At 50.8% G+C, this 22,127-nt stretch overlaps 1 protein-coding gene across 2 annotated transcripts in view; it reads left to right on the plus strand.

The window, feature by feature from the left end:
• The window catches only part of KLHL21 (kelch like family member 21), a 30,753-nt gene extending 9,175 nt beyond the window's left edge, over nucleotides 1-21,578 (plus strand). Inside the window, exons 1-5 of one of the 2 annotated variants that reach the window (XM_069079206.1) lie at nucleotides 917-1,052; nucleotides 1,370-2,440; nucleotides 6,576-6,981; nucleotides 16,714-16,786; nucleotides 18,023-21,578. In XM_069079206.1, coding sequence (XP_068935307.1) covers nucleotides 959-1,052; nucleotides 1,370-2,440; nucleotides 6,576-6,981; nucleotides 16,714-16,786; nucleotides 18,023-18,322 — 1,944 coding nt within the window. In that variant the 5' untranslated portion in view covers nucleotides 917-958 and the 3' untranslated portion in view covers nucleotides 18,323-21,578. Of the gene's footprint in view, nucleotides 1-916; nucleotides 1,053-1,369; nucleotides 2,441-6,575; nucleotides 6,982-16,713; nucleotides 16,787-18,022 lie in introns of those variants that run through there. The other variant, XM_069079207.1, reaches the window with a different exon arrangement.
• The last annotated feature ends 549 nt before the right edge of the window (nucleotides 21,579-22,127 follow it).

Consider the following 22,127-nt stretch of genomic DNA (forward strand, 5'->3'; position numbering starts at 1 on the left):
GGGGAGGAGGGCTGTGTTTTCATCGAAATAGGAAACTCCCAGAACTACCATAGCAGGTCTGCACCTTTTTGTAATTTGTCTTAGGGTGGTTGAGAGGATCGATTGAGATAATATTTCTGAAATGCTTAGAGAGCACGTAGTAGGCGCTAGGTAAATTCCTATTCCCCACTTCCTCTTCCGCCCTCCCCCAGGTGGCCCTGGGTTTCGTAGTCAGAGCCAGAGTTGATTCTAAGGTGGATACGATTTACAAAAGCTCTCCCACCTTCATTACCTCCCCGATAGCACACACCTCCAGGTAGCCCCGGGGAGGAGGAAGGAATGCATTGCTCTGATTGGCTCCCAGAAGGGATGGCCTGCTGTAAAGTGCTGGCCCGGAAGCCAGAGGACCCTGTTCCAAACCTGGCTGTTTCCCTACCCTTTCTCTGCGACCTTGGGAAACTCTCTGGGCCTTGGTGTCTCCTTGAAGTGAGGGGGAGTGTGGTGGGAGATCTAGAAGACTCCTCCTCTAGCGCTACCTAGAATCCTATGACTAAAGACACTCAGTCACTCTGTCAAAAGTTACTGACTCTCCAGGAAGTTGAGTCGCTAGGGGCTGCCCCTAAGATTCCATTTGGGAAATGCTTGTGTCCTGAGTCTGGGGAAGCCGTGCCCAGCCATGGTCGGTCCAGGTGCTTAGCACTTAATTCTTTGTGTTTACCGAAGAGTGATGGGCCTGGCAGGGGGCCTGAGGAGGGGGAAGGGAGTACCCCCTGCCGAGGCTGGCCAATGAGGCATTTAATTCCCCACCGCGTTTGCCCAGGCTCGTGGTTCACCGAGCTTAGCTCCCTGCGATAGTTTATTCCCCTTTCCCTGCGGGCCGTTGATTTATCGGGGGATGGCCCACTGCCCTTGGCACGGTCGGTCCAAGTAGGGGTGGAGGGTGGGGAGGCGTGGGGCGGCCTGAGGGAGGAGTCGGCGGATGAGCCTGCAGAGGGGCGGGCCGGTGACTCAGGCCGCTTGGAGAGCCAGTCGGGGACAGGCCGGCTCCGCTGCACACTACTCCTGTCTCCTCCGTAAGCCCGGGAAGAAGGGGGAGGTTGCATCACGCGTCTCAGGTTACAGTGCGGGACCGGGAGAGGGGGTTGGGGGATCTCGCGTCCAGCCTGGGAAGGCAGCGGGAGCCTCTCCCGAAACGACCGCGGCCCAGCGGGGAGAGGGTTAAGTGGGCGGGGGCCGCGGGCTGGGAGAGGGACTCTCCGCGGGGCCCTGGCGGCCACGTGGGCTGGGCTGCTCGGCCGGGGGAGGGAAAGGAAGCAGGGAAGGTATTTATAGAGGCGGCGGCGCGCCGGGGCTGAGCCGAGCTTAGCTAAGCTGGGCGTCTCTCTCACAGGTACGGGCACCGGCACTGGCACGGGCCAGCAGACGATCCCCCGCCGAGGTATGGAGAGGCCGGCGCCCCTGGCCGTGCTGCCCTTCTCGGACCCGGCGCACGCCCTGAGCCTGCTCCGGGGGCTGAGCCAGCTGCGCGCCGAACGCAAGTTCCTGGACGTGACCCTGGAGGCGGCGGGCGGGCGCGACTTCCCAGCGCACCGGGCCGTGCTGGCGGCGGCCAGCCCCTACTTCCGGGCCATGTTCGCGGGTCAGCTACGGGAGAGCCGCGCCGAGCGGGTGCGGCTGCACGGCGTGCCTCCCGACATGCTGCAGCTGCTGCTGGACTTCAGCTACACGGGCCGGGTGGCGGTGAGCGGCGACAACGCCGAGCCGCTGCTGCGGGCCGCCGACCTGCTGCAGTTTCCGGCCGTGAAGGAGGCGTGCGGGGCCTTCCTGCAGCAGCAGCTCGACCTCACCAACTGCCTGGACATGCAGGACTTCGCCGAGGCCTTCAGCTGCGCCGGGCTGGCGGGCGCGGCACAGCGCTTCATCCTGCGCCACGTGGGCGAGCTGGGCGCCGAGCAGCTGGAGCGCCTGCCCCTGGCGCGCCTGCTGCGCTACCTGCGCGACGACGGGCTGTGCGTGCCCAAGGAGGAGGCCGCCTACCAGCTGGCGCTGCGCTGGGTGCGGGCCGACCTGCCGCGCCGCGCCGCGCACTGGCCGCAGCTGCTGGAGGCCGTGCGCCTGCCCTTCGTGCGCCGCTTCTACCTGCTGGCGCACGTGGAGGCCGAGCCGCTCGTGGCGCGCTGCCCGCCCTGCCTGCGCCTGCTGCGCGAGGCGCGCGACTTCCAGGCAGCGCGCTATGACCGCCACGACCGCGGGCCCTGCCCGCGAATGCGCCCGCGCCCCTCCACCGGCCTCGCCGAGATCCTCGTGCTCGTGGGCGGCTGCGACCAGGACTGCGACGAGCTGGTCACCGTGGACTGCTACAACCCGCAGACCGGCCAGTGGCGATACCTGGCCGAGTTCCCGGACCATCTGGGCGGGGGCTATAGCATCGTAGCGCTGGGCAACGACATCTACGTCACTGGTGAGGATGGGGGGGGGGGAGGGCGAAGCCCAGGGTCAGTTTGCAGCCCACATCTGAAGGGCAGAATCACAGGCAGCAGCGTCCCTTAAAGACCTCATGCAGACCTGTCATTTTGACTGAGGTGCAACTGAGACCAGATTTATGGCCATTCCTTGGTCTCTCCTGTTTAGGGAACGTGGGCATGGCCACTTGACCCAGGATCGACCGAGGGCTTGTGCACGCCCCCAAACCTTCCGACTCAGGGAAAGAAGGCAGTTATAAAATTCAAAGCCGCCCTAGATTTGTCTAAGATGGGTCGGGGGCTAGGGAGAGGAACGACATCCTTCCCCTTCAGGCATTTTGTCTATTACCTATCTGGGCCTTGTTTCACCAAATTTGACCAACCAGATTCAAAATTTCTCCCTCTCAGGATAGATCCCCTAAGTCCTAGTCTCTAATTAAGTTGGACTGACACCACTGGGCCAGTCTCAGTTCTCCCTCCTCCCACGCCGCCGGGGAAGAGCCTCTATTGTTTCCCTAATTAACTTAATAGCTAGACTGAGTTTGCCATCCTGTGGGACTCTCCACCTGCTCGCCCTGCCCAGCCTGGCCTCTCCTGTTTTGGGGACTAACTGGGTGCCTGACACTGGCTCTTCCCTGGGACTCTCAGCAGGAAATATTTTTTTCGAGTGGGTTTGAGTCAGTCACCTTTTATGCATTTGATATATGCTTCTAGTCACATGGTGTTTAGGCTGAAATACCCCTGTGATTGTAAACATAGTCACATGATAACTGATTTTCTTCCAGTGAACTTGGCTGAGAACCCAAGGCAATGCCGAGTCACTCTGGGTGGGTCCCAGCCAGCCTAGGGCTCTTGGTTCCATTTCTTTGTCTTAATAAAATCCTATTTAAAAGGTCCACAGCACACCCATCTTTTTTATGAGCCCTATTCTCTGGGCAGCTTTATTAGGCAAGGATAGGATGGGTTGGGTTTGTTGTGTTTTTTTTTTTTTAAGTCCCAAGTCAAACAGATCTTTACCATCTTTCCCAGTCAGAGAGCTAAAAGTTAAATTTTCAGCCTACGTACTTGGCATCTTAGGGACCCAGATTATCAAAGTAAAGTATTTGGGCTTCCAAACCTGTGGTATCTAGAGGATCCAGGTTTAACTTGGAAATGAGGGACTCTGGGAAGTTTTCCAGAACCTTGATCTCTGGGACAGTTTGATGCCTTTAACTTTTCAAAATTCAGTTTACTTAATGAAAGTCTATAATCTGGAGTAGTTTGACTCTCTCCCCACCCAATGCCTGGGAGCTCCATCTTGTCCATGAGAATTTAGCACAGGACTGGTTGTTTTAGTAGGTGCTTAATAACTGTTGATGGATTGAAAAGGTGAAATCATCCTCGCTTGTAGAGTAGACTACTGTGGTAGAGAAGAGACGGCACCCAGCTTCTAATCCATCCAGTCCTTTGACTGACTTTGGAAAACCCTCCTGTTTTCTCCTCTGTTTAAAAAAATGAGGAGGGAGAGGGTTGAACCAGAAAGTGTCTTGGCTTCCTTCCCGTTCTGGCAGTCTGTGCATTTTCGAAGGTTGATTTGGGAGCTCTAGGAAAAGAACTTGGTGTTCTAAGCAAGACCTTGCTGTCTGCTGGTAGGATGTGTGTGTGTGTGTGTGTGGGTTGCAGCTGCACTCCAGAGCTGTTAGAGATGAATGCAGTTGACCCCTGCACATACAAGTCATGTGCAAGGTCAGCCACTTTGTTGACCCTAGCCACTACTCCTTCAGTCTGTCCTAGGCTAAAAGTTTGGGGGCAGAGAAATCTCTTTCCAGAGAGGTCCAAACAGACCCCATTCCTGCACACTCTTCCCCTAATATAACAGCTGAGCCAACTAATTCTCTTTGTTTAGAGAACTGGCCCTGGCCTCTCTTCAGTACAGCTGCCTGGCCGGGGATTCCGGGGGAGGGAGAATGCCGACTTCCAGAATGTCTTTTGAAAACCATTCCCATTCAGAGAACACTGGGAGAGTGTCTGAAGGCTTAACAACTGTTCAGACTTGGGGTGGGGACCCAGCAGCAGCAGCATTCCATAGAAAGATGAGGGGTGCCCCCTCTGGGTTACCCTTGGGGATCTCCCAGACAAAGAGGCTTTCTCTGACACTGTTACCCAAGTAACCTGGGTTGGGGAGAGTAGTTTTAATATCAGGTGAGCAGTTTGTCTCATCAAATGTTAGGGACAGTTGTCTGTAAATAGTGTTGAGACTGTTGCTGTTGAATCTTTCTAGTGCTATTTTTAAAAGTTCTTTTTGTCTGTACTGCCTCTTAAGGTAACGGGAATGTAGAAGTATGCTCCCTGCCCATTCCACATGGGACTGTCTGGCCTGCCTCCTGAATGGGGCTCTTTAAGCTTTGAAAGGGAGGGATCCCCTAGAAGAATCACCAGCATCTCTGTAGCACTTGGGAAATGTATGTGTATTTCTCTCACCTGATCCAGGTCCCACTTTCTGGTCTTTCCCAGGGAGAGAACTGACCCAAGATTTCACTTTAGATGGAGAACTCCTAGTGAGGACCTGTCTCTTCAGCCAGTGCAACATACTCTTAATTACCTGGGGTGACTTTCCCAGGGTCCCACAAGCAAAGGTCTTAACTTCACTATTCATCACCGTTTTCTCTCAGCACAGGTATTTGTTCCCAGTTTACAGGTAAAGAAACGGTCTGTGAGAGGTTAGGTTACCTAATACTTACTCTGTGCTGTCCAGCCACTAAGTTTTTGGAGTTGAGAATTGCCCCCTGGGGCGATTGTCTTTTAAGCATCACTTTCCAAGGCCTCCATGTCCCAGGACATGATGGGCAAAGGTGATTTTTGCTGTCTCTCGGGGCATCAGCCTCGGCTCAGTACTAGAAGAGAGAGCAGATGGTATGTTGAGGTGGGAAGAGGGGCTTGGCTTTCTTCCCCAAAGGTTTGAATTGTTAGGAATGATAGAAGAGAGAAGTCCTATGCAGACTTTGGTTCTTTGTCCAGTTAAAGTGGAGGCCTGGCTTGAAGGTCAAGGAGGCTTTGTTTATTTAGGGAAAAAATGTTCAGTCTCTGTTTTCTTGGGAAAATACTGTTTCTGAATCTAGGCCCTTTGAGCTGCTGGGAATCCCTCCCTCCAAGACCTGGGACCTTCAGGAATGGCAGGTGTAGTGGACAGAGTCGGGAAGAGTTGAGTTCACCCCCTCCCTTGTCCACTGACTGTGTCCTTAGGGCCTCAGGTTTTCCATCTGTCAGATGGAGGAGGGTTGGGGCTCAGGGACCTCCAAGTGACCTTCTAGCTTTGAGGAAGTGAGAAGTCCGTCCTGGCCCCTTCCCCAGGGCCCACAGCTGGCATTGTGCCCTACTCTCTGCTGGTAGGACTCCCTTCTCTGTGACAACCTCAGCCTCAGCAGCAGAAAGGGCGCAGGATTTGGTATTGGGTGACAGGTTCAGATCCAGGTACTGCCCCAGCTGTCTGAATGACCTTGGGCACTTCATTCCACTCTGAGCCTTGGACTAGAAGACCTCTGGGATGCTCTCACTTGCCTGGGACTCAGTTTCCTTGTCTGAGGTCCCTCCAGTCAGTCAGTGAATGAACATTTATTACGCACATGCTGTGTATCGGGCACTGTGCTCCAGTTAGGATCCTAAGTTCTTCCCTAGTGGAGCAGTGAATGGAGAAGCAGAAAGGGCCCTGGGTTTTGGGTCAAGGGACTTGGATTTTTATTCTTGGCTCTGCCCCTAACTCACTGGCAAGTTTCTTTCCCTTATTGGCCCTCAAGGTGATTTCTAAGGTTCCGAACATATGCAGAATCAGAGGTAGACCCAGCCCCTCCTCATTTTACAGGTGAGGAAACCGAGGCCCAGAGTACCCTCCCCCAAGGTCAGGCAGCCGGGAGGTGTGTTTGTGGCACTGCCTCCTTGGTTCTGGCATGTTGGGGAAGCTGAAATGGTCCCCTGGTTCTTGGCAGGAAAGGAATTGGGGCTGGAAGGTCTTGGAGAGTGAAGACTCCACTCAAGTTTTGACTCTGTAAGGGCAAAATAGATTCTCAAGCTGAGAAGCCCCAGGGCAGTGAGGGCTGGCTGGAATCCTCCTCTCCCAGCATGGGCCGGACTCACTGGCTCCTTTGTTCTCCCTCCTAGGAGGCTCTGATGGCTCCCGGCTCTATGACTGCGTCTGGAGGTACAACTCAAGCGTGAACGAGTGGACAGAGGTGTCGCCCATGCTGAAGGCTCGAGAGTACCACAGCTCCACGGTTCTGGATGGGCTCCTCTATGTCATCGCCTCGGACAGCACGGAGCGCTATGACCATACCACTGATACCTGGGAGGCCCTGCAGCCCATGCCCTACCCCATGGACAACTGCTCCACCACGGCCTGCCGTGGCAAGCTCTTCGCCATTGGCTCACTGGCGGGCAAGGAGACCATGGTGATTCAGTGTTACGACCCAGACACCGACCTGTGGTCCCTGGTCAACTGTGGGCAGCTGCCGCCCTGGTCTTTCGCACCCAAGACGGTGACCCTGAACGGACTCATGTACTTTGTGAGGTGAGTTGTGCCTGAAGCCTTCCCGGGCCATGTGGGGGCAGCTCCTGGGTGGTCTGCCCCATCTGCTCTCACATTCCTCCAGGGAGATTCCAGAGCCGGGGCCCCAGCCTAGCTGGTCAGCTCTTCTGTGGAACCTTTGTTGAAGTTGGTTAGGGTTCAGGTCCCAGCTTTGCCCCCAGCTCTCTGTGTGACTTTGGGGAAAGCATTCGGCTACTCTGAAATGTAAGTTGGACTGGCAGAGACCGGCTTGTTCTGTGGGAAGTTGGGTCTCTTTGTAGGGATACTTCTGGTGGTGAAAGGGGAAACGGGATGCCATGTCAGTGACGGGCTTGGCGCTGTAGGTTTGGGCTTATGTCCTCCTTCCCTCACAACCCACATTACATCTGAGGGCATCATAAGGGTATTGTAATGAGGTTTTAATCTCATACCGGTCTGAACGTAGGCTGTTCTCTCCCAACCCTTGGTATAAAAGCCAGGCAACACAGAAGTCACGAATCTTATCTTTGGCGGGGGAAAGTTGATTACCATTTTGTTTTCAAATCAACTTAATTTCATTACCCAGTGAACCATCCCTTAACTCAGGCAGTATGGCGGAGTGGAAGGAGACCATGTGGATGGACGAAGCATAAATTAAGTGCCCCCTGTGTACCAGGCACCGTGTTTGAGTGCATTTATAAATATCATTTCTTTCGATCCTTGCCACAGCTGCAGGAAGTAAGAGCTATTACGATCCCCATTTTACAGTTGAGGAAACCAAGCAGATAGTGGTTGCGTGACTTGGCCAGAGTTTCATAGCTAGTAAGCATCTGAGGCCAGATTTGACCACTGACTGTGAGAGGTCCTGCGTTCCAGTTCCATCTCTGCTACTTAGTTTGTGGGTGACCTTGAACAAATCCCTTTAAACTCTCTAGGCCTCGGTTTCTGTAAAACGAGGCCATTAGAGCAGATGGCCACTTCTTCTCCAATGAGAACTTCAAGAGAAGAAGTGTCTCTTCCCGCTCTGGACATCTGTTAAGCACTTACTGTGTTCAAAGCGCTGAGAGTTGAAGGAGCCCTGTTTGAATGGGGAAGATGTGAATCCCACGGATATGTACAAACAGGAGAGATACAGGGTGAAGAGCAGGGCAGCAGGGGGAAAGCTGCTTTGGGAGCAAAGGATAAAAAAAGAGGAGCCAGGCCAGCCAAACCAGCCGCTGCCGGCTGTTGACCAAGCCTAGGAGTCGACAAGCGGACATTTTACTCTGTTCTTTTCTAGGGCCAGTCTCAACAATTACAGCCACCAAGCATTTCGTTGGGGCCTTTTCTTTTTTAAATCAAGAGGCCTCCATTAAGTACCTGGTGTGTATGAGGTGAGAGGCAGCATTATGTAATGGCTAGAGAACTGCCCAGAGAGTCAGGGGGCTCTGGTCCAAGCTTCCCCTGACAACAGCTGGTCACTTGGTGTCCCCACGGCATCTCTAGACGGAGCTGTTGGCCTCCGGCCAGCCACATCAGCCTGCTCCAAGAGCTGTTGACCATTGGCATTGGTGGAGGGCGTTTCCTTACCCGAAATATCCCCATACCAAAGAAATGGATCAGGAGAAAAGGAGATGCCCTCCAGGAGCCTCTATAATCCTGCCTTGGATAGAGGCTATGCATGTTTTTTATTTTTAGAGGGGTCTCTTTTCAGGTTGTTTTGAGTTTTACAAACAACTGATCAAGGGAAGAGCCTTGGGAGAGGAGAGGTTGGGGTCCCAGGGCTTGCAGCTAGGGGGCAGTTCTATGGCTCTGGATGAAGAGAAGGGAGAATCTAGTCCGGGAACCCTTGGGCTGGTTGCTAGCTCTGGGCCCAGGGCATCTAGGAAAGCCTCCAGAGTCCTCGCCCATCCAGCATTCCTCCTAAGTCTGAAGCAGGCCCTGTGGACTCGGGAGCTCTCCCTGCAGCCTTTTTTTAGCAGATCCCAGTTTTAGGCTCCTAAGTAGATTCCGTGCCTAGGGCAGGGTAGCCAGGCACTGTCTGTCTGTCTGTCTTCCATTTAAGTTTCTAGTCCTGGGACCCTGGTACAGGGCAGAGGGTTCCCAGCAGGGTGACTGGTGATTAATGCCTTCAGCCTCCAAAGCCAGCTACCACGGTGGGCATCCACAGAGAGGAGGGCCATATACTGGTGCATCCTCCCCTCTCCCCATATCTTCTACCTCTGTGTGCCTCATGTGTGCAGAGGGACCACGTGTGGAAATGGCATCCCTTCCCATTGTGACATCTTGGGGGCCCATTGGCTAGAGAGCTGGGCTTGGAATTGGGGACACCCGAGTTTGAATCCTGACTGGGTCATTTACTAGCTGTGTGACCCTGGGCAAGTAAGGGGTATGGCCTCCCTCCCCCTCAGCGTCCTCATCTGTATGTAGAGTGCGGATGCTCATAGGCCCTACCTGTTAGTATTGTTGGAAGATCCCACGAGATGCCATGTGAAATATCTTGCAAATCTGAAAGCCCTATATGAATGCTAGCTATTATTACTGCCTGGCTGTTTATCATTAATAATACACAGCGAATGTGTACCGGACCTCTGCTAAATCTGCCAGGCACTATTCTAGGTGCTGGGACATCAGACACGAGAAATAAGCCAATCCAGGCCTTGAAGGAGTGGAATAGTAAAAAATGGCTTTTTTTTTTTTTTGGCACTTCAGGGTCTGAAAAATGCTTTACAAAGGTCTCACAGCAATCCTGAGAGGTCGGTGCTGTTAGGATCCCCATTTTGCAGTAAAGGAACTGAGGCAAACAAGTTCAGCGACTTATCCAGGGTCACCAGCTAGTGAATATCTGAGGCTGAATCTGAACTCTGGCCTTCCTGACTCCAGGCCCAGAGCTCTCTCCACTGTGCTACCAGCTGCTTCTAAAATAATGTAAATATATGAATACCGAGTACTATGTGGAGAAGGTGGGGAGTCCTAGAAATGGATGAGCAGGAAAGGGCCAGTGTAGGAGGAAGTGCTGGAAATGGGGTTTGAAGAAAGCTGGGGATTCCAGAAGGCCAAAGGAGGGGAGAGAGGATATTCCAGGGCTAGGCAAAACTCTGGAGGCAGGAGATTTGGCAAACTACAGGTAGAGCACCTTGGCTGAAAGAGAGAATGTGTGAGGGAGGAGTGATGTACACTTGTTATTCAGGGAAGAGTTTGGAGCCCAATTGTGAGGGGCCTCCAACCACCCCTACTCCCTCAGGCCATGAGATTCAGAGAGGAAGGTATGGGACTGGCTGGAGGGGCCAGACAGGGGAATAAAGATTGTTGGCTTAACCCCACTTCTTATCGAACCCTTCCTTGTAACAAAAAGTTCGGCAAAGCCCACCAGAAGAGCAGCTGCATGTGACAGGCTCTTCTGTGGTCACCTCTGCTGAGAGGGGGGCAGGGAGGCCAGCCAGCTGGGAGACCAGCCTCCTTATCAGTTCTCCGGGGCTGATTACAGTGCCTGTTTCCTTTTTCTCTTTTGTTATCAGTTGAGGAGTGTTGAGTTTTTGTTTGTTTTTCGGATTTTGTTGTTTTTTGTGGAGGGGTCAGAGTTGGTCAGTCAGGTTATCAACAACTTCTTTGGTCTCCTCTTGCCCCTTTGTATTTGTCTATGTGGAGCCCAGAACATGGGGTGCCCATGTCCTTGCCAAGGTCGCTCTATACCTTTCATTGCTGCTGCAAGCCTCCTCGGCCTCAGTGCCACCCCTGAACCATCTGAGGAATGCCCGGCCCCCAGTAGCCCTCCCCACCCCCTCTTCTTCTCAAGAAATACTGGGGTGAAACTTAGCTGGCCCTCTGCCCTCTCCCCCAAGCCCAGCTTCAGGAGGTTTCTTCAAATAGAAAGCCTGAGGAGCTATAAATAGGTCTTCTCAGAAAGCTCTCGACTTCAGTTACAGCCCCCTTCTTACTCGGTGTGGGGCGCCGCAGGGACGGCCACCTGCGAGAATGTTCTGTCCTTTCCTGTCGACCTGAGGGCAGATCTTCCCAGGGGCCTGCCTCCAGCTCAGGACAGTGAACATCAAGTCTCCACTTGCCTGGCCCAAAGCCTGTGCCAGCTGGGCTGCCCAGGCCGCCCTCACAGAAGCCCCTCACACCCCCCTGGGTGTCTGTTGACCACATAGCTTCCCTAAACAGACACTGGCGATCAGAACAGCCTTACCTCTCCCCAGGGAAATGATGCCCAAGACCAGAGTGAGTTCATTGATTGTTTTGTGTCTTGGGTAGGTTTCTTTTCTTCTGAGATCATACATGTTCCCATCCAGCTCTAGTGATGAGTGGGAAAATGGTTCTTACTCTTGTGGTGTCACTGGTCTGGGGGGTCAGAAGACCCAGATTTCAATCCTGCCTTGGGAGCGTAGGAGCTGTGTGATCCTGGGCAGGGCGCCTCAGCCCTCCAAGCCTCGGGGTTCCTCATCTGTCCAGTTGGGAGTAATAAAAAGTGCTTGGCATACCTTAAATAAAGTGCTGTGTAAACCGACCCGCAGGTCTACATTGAATATAGAGGATATTTGAGGTGCTCGCTGGTTTGGTTCAGAGAGTGCTGGACCTGGAGTCAGGAAGGCCCATGTTCAAACCATGCTTCAGACACCAACCATGCAAGTAATTAAGTGCCAGAGGTTAAATGACCTAGGTAAGTCCATTTGGCACTGCCTGCCTTGGTTTCCCCATCTGTAAAATAGGGTTAATAATCACACCAACCTTCCAGGGTTGAAGATCAAATGAGATGATGCTTGTAAAGTCCTTTGGAAACCTGAAAGTGCCATGTAAATGTTAGCTCTTCTTTTAAGGGGTATATATTTCTGTGGGTGTGTCTCCAAATTTATATTCATCAAGCTGGGGGGAGAGAAAGGTCCAGTCTAAAGGAAAGGAAATTTTATTTTGTGTTCATTTCAGAATAAGAATAAAAGAGAGGTGGGGAATCAACTGGCTTCTTAGAGCAGGCCTTCCCCTCTCTCTCCTTACAGAAGGCCACCTCAGATGTGGGAAGAGAGGAAGTAGGTATGAAAGCAGCTGCAGGGTCTCTGGGACCCTGTGGGAGCCTGAGAAGTGGTTTTCTTATTGACCTCTCTGCTTTTTTTCATTACACTTGTGTCTGAATTTGCCAGACCTATTTTTCTCTCCTCACTTTCTCCATCTGCATGTACAACAGCAGGTGACCTCTTAAAAAATGTGTGTTTGTGTACTTCTGTCTGTACACACATACATGCACATATAAATACACGTTTTTATTATATTTTTAAAATATTTAGTAGTCTTTGTAATGAAGCACAAACAGGAACATTTTGTGAACAAAGAACAAAAAAAGAGGATTGCATATAAGCCTGTGAATTTTCTGTGGCATTAGAAGGTTTTTTAATTTTAAATTCGTTGGGGGGAAAATGAGGGAAAGAAGTACTGTCCCCTTGCATCTCTCTTTCCTGCGTCCCCGATGAGGTGGGAGCAGAGTCCTCATCCTTGCTGGAGAGTCGCAGCAGATGTCACCTGCTCCCCTCACCTGTCATCCTCATGACTGGAGAGGAGGAAGGAATGTGCTGTGGGCAGGGGGCCAGCCTTGACTCCTCCCACCCAGATGAAATCAGGCCCTGTAAGAGGGCTCCCAAAGGGAGGGCTCGCTGGATAAGGAATTCATGAATGAGGCCATCTCGGCCTCCTGCTGGGCCCCATCAGGACTCTGGCTTCTTGGTCACTTGGAATAGTGTAGGATAAAGTTGTGTAGTTTTTCAGTTGTGTCCTACTCTCCCTGGCCCAACATTTGGGTTTTTTTTTTGTTGTTGTTGTTGTTTTTTAAAGCAATTGGGGTTAAGTAACTTGCTCAAGGTTACACCACCAGTTATTTCTGGGTGTGGTGCTAAGTATGTGAGCCTGGATTCGATCCCCAGGTCATCCTGACACTGGGGCCGGTGCTCTTACTCACTGTGCTACCTGACTGCCCCATTTGGGGCTTTCTTGACAGAGATACTGAATCAGTTTGTCATTTCCTTCTCCAGCTCATTTTACAGATGAGGAAACTGAGGCAGACAGGGTGAAATGGCTTGCCCAGGTTCACACAACTTGTGTCTGAGGCCAGATTTGCACTCAGGAAGCTTCCTGATTCCAGGCTTTCTTTGCTGCTCCACCAATATGATCCAAAACAAAGTTTAGTTTTGGGAAAAGAGAATAATAGAATGAGCTGAAAGAGGGCAGGGGAAGAGCAGGAATTTATTAAGCACCTACTATGTGCCAGACACAAATATTATCTCATTTGAACAGGTAGCCCCTTTACAATATTCCTGGAAGGTGGTTGTTCTTTTTAGCCCCCACTTGAAGACCCCCAGCAGGGTCATAGATTTAAGCTGTAAAGTTCTTGGAGGTCATCCAAGGTAGTCCAACCCTCTCATTTTAGAGATGAGAAAATTGAGGTTCAGGGAGGGGGGGAGGAGAGGCTTGCCCAAGGTCACCCAGGGAGTATATGCCTGAGGTTGGATTTTCATTCAGGTCTGGTGACTCCCAAGTCCAGTATTCTCTCCACTGTGCCGTGCCATCTGAAGAAGAGCCAGTGTTTTTGAACAGTTTGGGTCATGAGAAGCTTTTCTCCATGGAAGTAAAATCTGCCTCTCTGGAGCTTTGGTTCACCCATTTGTAAAATGAGGGGCTTGAACTTAAGAGGGCTTCTGAGATCCATTCTAGCTCCAGATAGAGGCCCTTTTCAGGCTTAGTTTTTCCATCTATAAAATAGAAAAAATAATCTCTCTCTCTCTCTCTCTCTCTCTCTCTCTCTCTCTCTCTCTCTCTCTCTCTCTCTCTCTCTCTCTCTCTCTCAGCATTTAGCAATGGGTCTTGATTCATAATAGGTACTTAAGTGCTGGACTGATCGATGAATGCATGAATAAAGCATTTATTAAGCATTTACTATATGCAAAGCACTGTCCTTTTGGGCAGTTGTGTTCATTAGGAGCTGCGTCCCCCATGAAAGTGTAATCTGCCCCCTGGAAACCTCAGTTTCTTCATCTGTAAAATGAAGGGGTTGTCCTAGGGGAACTCTGAGAATCTCTTTTGCCTTTAGATAGAGGCAGTTAGTGGCTACTTGGGAGACAAGAAGAATCTGAATTCCAATATTTTTTGTTTCCCTTTACATTACTGTGTTTCTTCTTTGCCTCTTAGGAATACCTGTCTAAACTAAGTTTCTTTAAATTCTTCCTACATCATCTCATAGCACCATATTCCACTGCCTTCATAGAATGGTTTATTCAGTCATTCTCCAGTTAATGGTGCCTACTTTACTTCCAGCTTTTGCTACCACAAAAAGTACCCTCTATGAACATTTTAGGGGCAGCTAGGGAGTATAGCAGATAGATTGCCAACCCTGGAGTCAGAAAGACCCAAGTTCAAATCTTGCCTCAGACACTGACTAGCTGTGTGACCCCGGGCAAGTCACTTCACCCTGTTTGCCTCAGTTTTCTCATCTATTAAATGAGCTGGAAAAGGAAATGACAAAAATCACTTCAGTATTTCTGCCAAGAAAACCCCAAATTGGGGTCATGAAGAGTCAGGATGTGACTGAACAACAGTGGGTATTTTGGTATGTGTAGAATCTTTTTCCTGTCTGGGAATCTCCTTGGTGGGGTTACCTGGATCAGGGTGAAGGGGAGGGACTATAGGCAGTAGTCGGTGTATACTAACACCTATAAATACATGTAGGCACTGTCAGATATGTGTGTGTATTTCTATGAACAGAAGAGAGTGATGGTAGCTATTTCCAAGTATTTGAAGGATTGTCTGGGTCCTTCTCATCATTTGTTAGCAGTGTGGTACAGTGGAAAGATCCTTGACTCTGGAACCAAAGGACCTGGGTTCAAATTTCTGCTACCTGCCATTCCTATGTGTTCGACCATGGGTTAACTGAACCTTCCTGGGCCTTAGTTTGCTCACCTGTAAATTGAAAGGGTTGAGCCAAGTGGAGACTGAGGGCCCTCTTTCTTTAAATCTGGGTTCTCTTTGACCCTAGAGGGCAGAACCAGGAGCAGGGGGCAGGGGGTAAGTTTTTAAAGAGGATAATTGAGACTTGATATCAGGAAAAACTCACTGACAATGGCAGCTCTCCAAAAACAGAACAGGGAGCTGGTACTGCATCTGCCCTCTGAGGATATCTCCAGGCAGAGGCTGGATGGCCCCTTGTTGAGTGTATTGCAGGGGAGGTCCTTTCGGGGGATAGGTTGGACTAGACACAGTAAGGGGCTGGAGCCAACTTATATTGGCTTGCTAGAGCCGGTGGTTGTTAAATTTTCATGTGAATATCTACACCCCAGAAATGCTAGGTGCTGTAGAGCAGGGCTAGATTTATTGTTAATTGTCCAGATTTTGTAAGAAAATGATGGAGATAATATTAATAATGCAAAATAAACGTGAAAGGGTGTCATGGGTCCCTTTTGGCTTTTGTTTTGTAGAGCTTATGGTTAAACATTTACCAGCCCATAGGCCATCCCTTACTGGAGAGCTGCTGAGCTCCTTCCAACTCCCAGGTTCCACGATACTTTGGATAGTAGACCTGCAGTGAGATTGGGGGGGAGGGTCCGGGAGGGCGGATTCCTTGCTTCCCCATTAGTAGTTTCATTTTGTATTCTAGTCACATTGATTTTGTTTGTGCAGAAGCTAAATTATCCAATTTGTCTAAATTATTTAAATTAAGTTTAAATTTTAAATGATCAGAATTGTCTATTTTTTCTATTACCATTCTGTGTCCCTTATTTGGTTGTGAATGTCTAGCCCCCTCTTGGTGAGTCATTGACCTCAGGTCTTAGACAGAATCCAGCTTGGTACTGGGGGGCTGGTTTGGGGGACCAGCTTTCTCAGGATCATTACCTTCCTGAGGTGAAGGGATCTTGAATTTTGCTGAATAGTATCAAAGGAGCACAGAGTAGGAAAAGACCTGAGGGACCATCTAGCCAGTCTTTGTCATATCTAAGCAGGCATCGCTCCTTTGGCCTCCTTAGCAAGTAAGTGATCAGTCGCCCGTCCTCCTCTTGAAGAGCATAGATGAGGACCCTGCTTCCCGCAGTAACCCACTCTGGTTTTGGGTGTCTCTGAGTAGTGGGGGACATTGAGCCCAAGTTTGCCTCTCTGCTGTGCCTCCTTAATTCACCCCTCCAGAGCCAGAAAGAACCAGTCCACACCTTGCATGCCATTGCTCAGCCCTTGAAGACGGCACTGAGGACCCCCCCCAAAAAAAAAAAAAAAAACATCCTGTTCTCCAGGCTCAGCATCTCCAGCTCTGTTGGCTGATGCTCAGGTGGCATGGCCTTGAGACCCTTTGTCATGCCGCTTGCCCCTCCCCAGATGCCCTCTGAGCTTTTATCAGTGACCTTCCTATACTGGACAGCCAGAACTGACTGCACGTGGCCGTCCAAGGTGATCTGACAAGGGCCGAGCACAACAGAGCCTGGGAGCCTGGCCTGGATACCCTGCCTCTCTGTGTGGCTTTGGATCTCATTAGCTTTGTTGGTTCCCATGGAAACAGAGCTGCATCCAGCTGTTCATTAGGAGGCTGGAGCTTGGGGGTTGTCACTCTGCCTCACACACAGGGATCATGGATTTCAAGGGGGAAAGGACTTTAAGGCAGTCCCAAAACTGTGCCCCTGAGAAGGGAAGCAACATGCCCAAGACCACACTGCTAGTAAGGGTAGTAGGGACTAGGAGTCTCACCTTGGGTCGAGAGCCCTGTGGGCCAGGCTGTTTTTCCACTAATCAGCCCCCTCTGTTTGTCTCTCCCAGAGATGATTCTGCTGAAGTCGATGTGTATAACCCCGTGAAGAATGAATGGGATAAGATCCCTTCTATGAACCAGGTAAACTTGGAAGGGGTCGGGGGGGGGGCTCTAAGAGGATGGACACACTGGGCACAAAGCCCACTCCTCTCTGCTAAAAAAAAGGAAAAGTTATCTTGAATTTTTATGTCTTTTTTTAAAGCTTTATTCTCAGGACAGCTAGGTGGCACAGTGAGTAAGAGCACCAGCCCTGGAGCCAGGAGGACCTGGAATTGGTTCTGGCCTCAGATACTTAACACCCACACAAAAAAACTGGCAGTATAACCTTGAGCAAGTTACTTAACCCCAATTGCTTTAAAAAAAAATTTTTTTTTAAAGCTTTATTCTCTTTTCTAATGAATGTCATTCATTTCTGGAAATGACCTTCCCCAACCCCCAGAAAAAGGACCCTCCCTCATCAATTGTGTGACCATAGCTGACAGTGTACATATAGTATTCTGCTCTGATTCTCTCTCTCCCCCTCTCCCCCTCCCCCCCTCCCCCCCCCCCTTCCCCCCTCCTCTCCCTCTCCCTCTCTCCCTCTCTCCCTCCCTCCCTCTCTCCTTTCCTTCCTTCCTTCCTTCCTTCCTTCCTTCCTTAGCACAACTGACTTGTGCAAGGTCACATGGGTAGTAAGTGTTAAGTGTCTCAACTCAGGTCCTCCTGACTCCAGGGCCAGCACTCTATTCACTGCGCCACCTAAGCCACCCCTACCTCTGATTTTCATAGAGCTCTTTGTCCCCATTACATTTAATCCTGGATTTTACTTATACATGAACAGAGATCTAGGACCATCAATTAGAGGACTTCAGGAGTTAACAAGTCCAGTCGCCTCATTTTACCAGTGAGGAAACTGAGGCCCACAGAAGTAGCACTGCTGGGCTATGGACCTCTGACTCTCTTTTCATCACACTAGAGTGCCTCATGTTGTATCTCCCCAGTAGGATGTGAAGTCCTTGAGAGCAGGGGCCTCTTGTCTTATGTCTTTGCATTTATTATGTATTACGTATATTGCCTATTTATTATGTATTATGCCTTGAATTTTTTGAGGGATTGTTTTTCTGGGTTTGACTTTTGGGTAGAAACTTCCTCAGGGCAGTTGAGAACTTTGTGATCAGGGCTCAGGGACATGGTCAAGATCCTACAGCCAGTGAGTCTGAAAGGCAGGTCTGACCCCAGGACTTGCTGCCTCCAGTGAGTGCTTATTGGATGGATGGCTGTGGCTCGCCAGGCTCCTGGGTGGTGGGCCCCCCTCACCCCTTCTCTTCTGATCTTTAGGTCCACGTGGGAGGCAGCCTGGCTGTCCTGGGCGGGAAACTCTATGTGTCTGGTGGCTACGACAATACGTTTGAACTCTCAGATGTGGTGGAAGCTTTTGATCCAGAGACTCGGGCGTGGAGTGTGGTGGGCCGCCTCCCCGAGCCCACCTTCTGGCATGGCAGCGTCAGCATCTTCCGACAGTTCATGCCTCAGACCACATCAAATGGGCATGGCTTCGACCTTGACAATGTCAATGACTCAAACTTGAACCGGCCCCGGCAGCGCCTGCAGAATCAGAACCTGAATGAGCTGCGTTAGCCCTGGCTTCCCCTGAGCCTCCCTCGGGCACGCAGCTCAGCTCAGCACATGGATCTGGCGTCTGGGGGGGGTGGGGAGGGAAGACCCCAGCGACTGGCTGGCGTGGGTTGGGTTGTCCGCATGCATGATGAGGCGTTGGGCCTTCAGGACACTGAGAGCTCTTGGGCTGCGGAGCCCTTGGAACCACTGGTCGGGTGGGGTGCCGGCTTCACTTTCAGCTCAGAGGGAGAGGCTAGAGGAGAGAAGCTTCCAAAGCATCCCTCCTTTTCACTTGCGGGAGAGTCACCCCAACACCTGCATTGCTACTCACTTCCACTTCCTGCTGAGCCCCCTGTTCCTGTCTTCATTCTAGGGCTGCTCATGGGTGGTAAGGCCGAGCCCTGGGTACCAGGTCGTGGGAGTGTATGGGCATCGTATGCACAGAGAGGCCTACTAGAATGCCCTGGGGTCCTGCTTTGAAAAGAATTCCCCCTCCAGGTGCATGCTCTCTACTGCTACCCCCATTAGTAGTGGTAGAGAAGTACCCCCCTACAGTTCACTGTTACAGTTAACTCACCCAAATGCCTGTTAGCTGGGTGCTTGGAATTAGCAAGCTCCAAAGTGGGTGTTTTCTCCACAGGCCGACCCAGATAGCCAAACATCCTATGGTGTATGGCTTCATTCCCTCCCTGCCTGACCTTTGGGACCAGTGGGGCAGCCAAGCAGGTGGGTTTCCAGGGGCTGGTGCTGGTATATACCCATGGCCCTTCCTCTTGCCTCCCCACTCCTTGGATGGGCCAGTGACTTTGCTGTATTGTTGCCTGGCTGATTCAGCTCCATGGGGCTGACTCTCCCACACACTCCTCTGTGGACACCATTAGTGAAACGGACCATCAGCCCTTGAGATTAAAAGCTTCTTTTAAAGACGTGGCACACCCACCAGTCCCATCTTCTGTGTGCTCAGCTACGGAGGGCGCACCCTGGGCAGGGATGTTGGCTCTGCTGGAGGCCTGTGCTGGCCCCTGGATGCACTCACTAGTTGCTTACCTGTTAGGGGCTCATCTCGGGCCCAGATCCTGCCTGTGAACGGCTCAAGCCACCCTCTGGCCAATGGACAACAGCTGTAGGCCAAATTGTGGCCAGCTGACCAAAGGCAGAGACAGCCTAGCTTGCCTTGTGTTGAAAGGCATTATAAAGTGCCATCTTTGGTCTAAACAGGGTGGAAGGGGAGTTGAGGTGTCAGTCACAGAAATAGTACCCTAACACCCCCTCCCCCTTCACCCCCTGGAAAGCCAAGCCAGAGCTCAAACCAATGCTTGCTTCTGCCCTGGATGCTCCTGTTTGGGCTTTGGCAGGCCCAAAGGAGACTTGGGCATCTTCCTGCCCCAAGATTGCTGCCTCTGACCCAGAGTGAACACCTTCTCTTCCTCAGATGCCTCCTTTGTAAAGAGGGGTTTGGATTCAGAGGCCTACTCCCACTCTGAATCAGGGCTCCTGGTTGGCTCTGCCCTCAAAAAAGTCATGTCTGTAAAAGCAAATATCTGTGTATTGCACATTTTCTCATTGGATTTTTCTTTTTAAGAGGAATGTTCCTGTAGAGATCAGTATTGGCTCTCATATAATTTAAAAAGTGGGGGGCTTGTGAATAAAGGACTGGCCTCAGAACCACAAAGACCTAGGTGGGAATCCCACCTCAGACAATTGCTGACTTTGTGACCCCGGGTAAGTACTTTAACCTCTCCTCACCAGGAGCTCTTATGAAATCCAGTCTGGATTTGTTTTTTAATCACATTTTTGAATCCTGACAATTCAAGTGGTATTTTTGCCTTTATCAGGACACCATCTTCTCCACACTAACCCTCTGCAGGGAATATTAGTCAAATGGACAATCAGCCCTTGAGATTAAAAGCATTTTTTAAACATTAAGCTATATCACACCCTTGTGTCCTGCTGGGACCCCTCTAAGTGGTTAAGCACTCACATTTATTGTTTGGAACAGATGGCAGTGTGCTTTGCATGGCATCTTGGAGTAGGTAACTGGCTAGCACACTTCACAGGACCAGTAGGTAACTGATTTAAACCTCTTCCCAGTGGAAAATGGGACCCTGAGAGGACAATCTGGCATCTAGAGTGGGGAGCTGCTGCGATCTGCAGAGCATTCAGAGAAAGTGTGGAGCCTTTGGGTTAGAGGGGACATGGTGCTGGGCTTAGAATCCAGCCCAGTTGGCCCTGGGTTCCAATCCTGCCCCAGCTGGAAAGTCACTTAAACCCTCTATCCCTCTACCTTGCTTATGTGTAAAATGAGGGGGCCCTAAAGCCCTTTCCAGCTCTAAACCAGTGAGGCTAAGGTGAGAATTAGGAAGTGCTTCTCCCCAAAAACCAGTGACCTCTTGGAGAGGCTCCCTCCCCCCTGCCTGTTGGCCTCTGAGGCCAAAGTTGGGGCACATTTTGGTATTTTCTGGTCTGAGAAGCATTTATTTGGGGGTCTGTGCCAAGTTAGCTCAGCTATAAGAAGTGTAGATACAAACAACCTTGGGTGAGGAAATGCCAGATAAAGTGAAAGACAAGGGACAGATGAATTTGGCATAGAGGGCTCTGCTTTCTCTTTGCATTCTCTTCAAATCCACTACCCTGCCCCCCCCCAGTTAAGCCACTTGACCTTTCAGCCTCAGTTTCCAGTGTTGTGAGGATCAAAGTGCTTGGCAAACCTTCCAAAACTATACCAGTTAACTGTTAGCACTCCAGGGGGTTCTTGCTGAGGGGTTACCAGGTCCATTTGCAGAGGAGGTTTGAAGGAGGCACACCTCCTTTTCACAGCCCCACCACACTCCAGGGCCCACCTCTCTCCTTTTCTACTGGCTTCTTCAACCCTTCTCCCAAGCCCCAGCTATAAAGCCACAAACTTGAACCCTTAACCCTGTACCACCTCTTTCCTTTCCTGGATTAGCACTGATGTTAAGCCGGTGGCCTGTGCCTGGTGTGTGTGTGTGTGTGTGTGTGTGTGTGTGTGTGTACGTACTAACCTGAACTTGCCTTATAGGATGGTAAAGAGAATTCTGTGACAAATACTGAATGTTGAACTCTTAGAGAAAGTATTCTATATTTATATGGATACTCTAGATTTGCTTACTCCAGGGCTCCCTCCTGTGTAAGATGCCAGAACCAAAGTGTGAAGCAGGTTCATGTATTTATTTTGTTTACTGGATCAGACTTTCATGTCCCACATCATGGGTAAGGTATCCACCCCATACTTTTTAAAATAAAGACATTTCCTATATGTTCAGGCTCCTGCTGGTTGTTTTTAATTCTCAGTAGGAGGGTGTGTTGGGAAGTACAGTTGGGTTAATAGATGGGGCACAGCCTTTCAGAAGGAATGGGGGGGGGGCATGAGTGTGGAGGCCCCAGAGATGGAAGGTGAGGTGTCAGATGTATGAGGAACTGAAAGGTCAGTGTTGCTGCATCTTTGGGAGCAGGAGTGAGATACAGAAGACTGGAAAGTTAGGGAAGGGACCAGGTGATAAAAAGGGATTTTAATAACACAGAATTTTATATTTGATTCTGGAGGAATTGGGAAGCACAAGTTTAAACCAAAGAAGTGACAGGTCATAGTGGTGATTAGGAAGATCCCCTTGGCAGTTCAAGTGGCTGATGGATTGGAGTAGAGGGATAAGGAGGGATATCAGTTGGAAGACTTCTTGAACTTTAGTCCTTCGCAATTAGTGGTAGCCTTCACACAGTTAAAACATTGAGAATCTTAATTAAGTTTTGAATCTCGCTAGAGTTTTTGAGGCCAGATTTGAACTCTGGTCCCCCTGACGCCAGGGCC

The sequence above is a fragment of the Petaurus breviceps genome, unplaced genomic scaffold (assembly GCF_028583685.1).
Source record: "Petaurus breviceps papuanus isolate PSGF00001 unplaced genomic scaffold, PetGlider_PUasm1.0 91041, whole genome shotgun sequence".
Taxonomy (NCBI): Eukaryota; Metazoa; Chordata; class Mammalia; order Diprotodontia; family Petauridae; genus Petaurus; species Petaurus breviceps.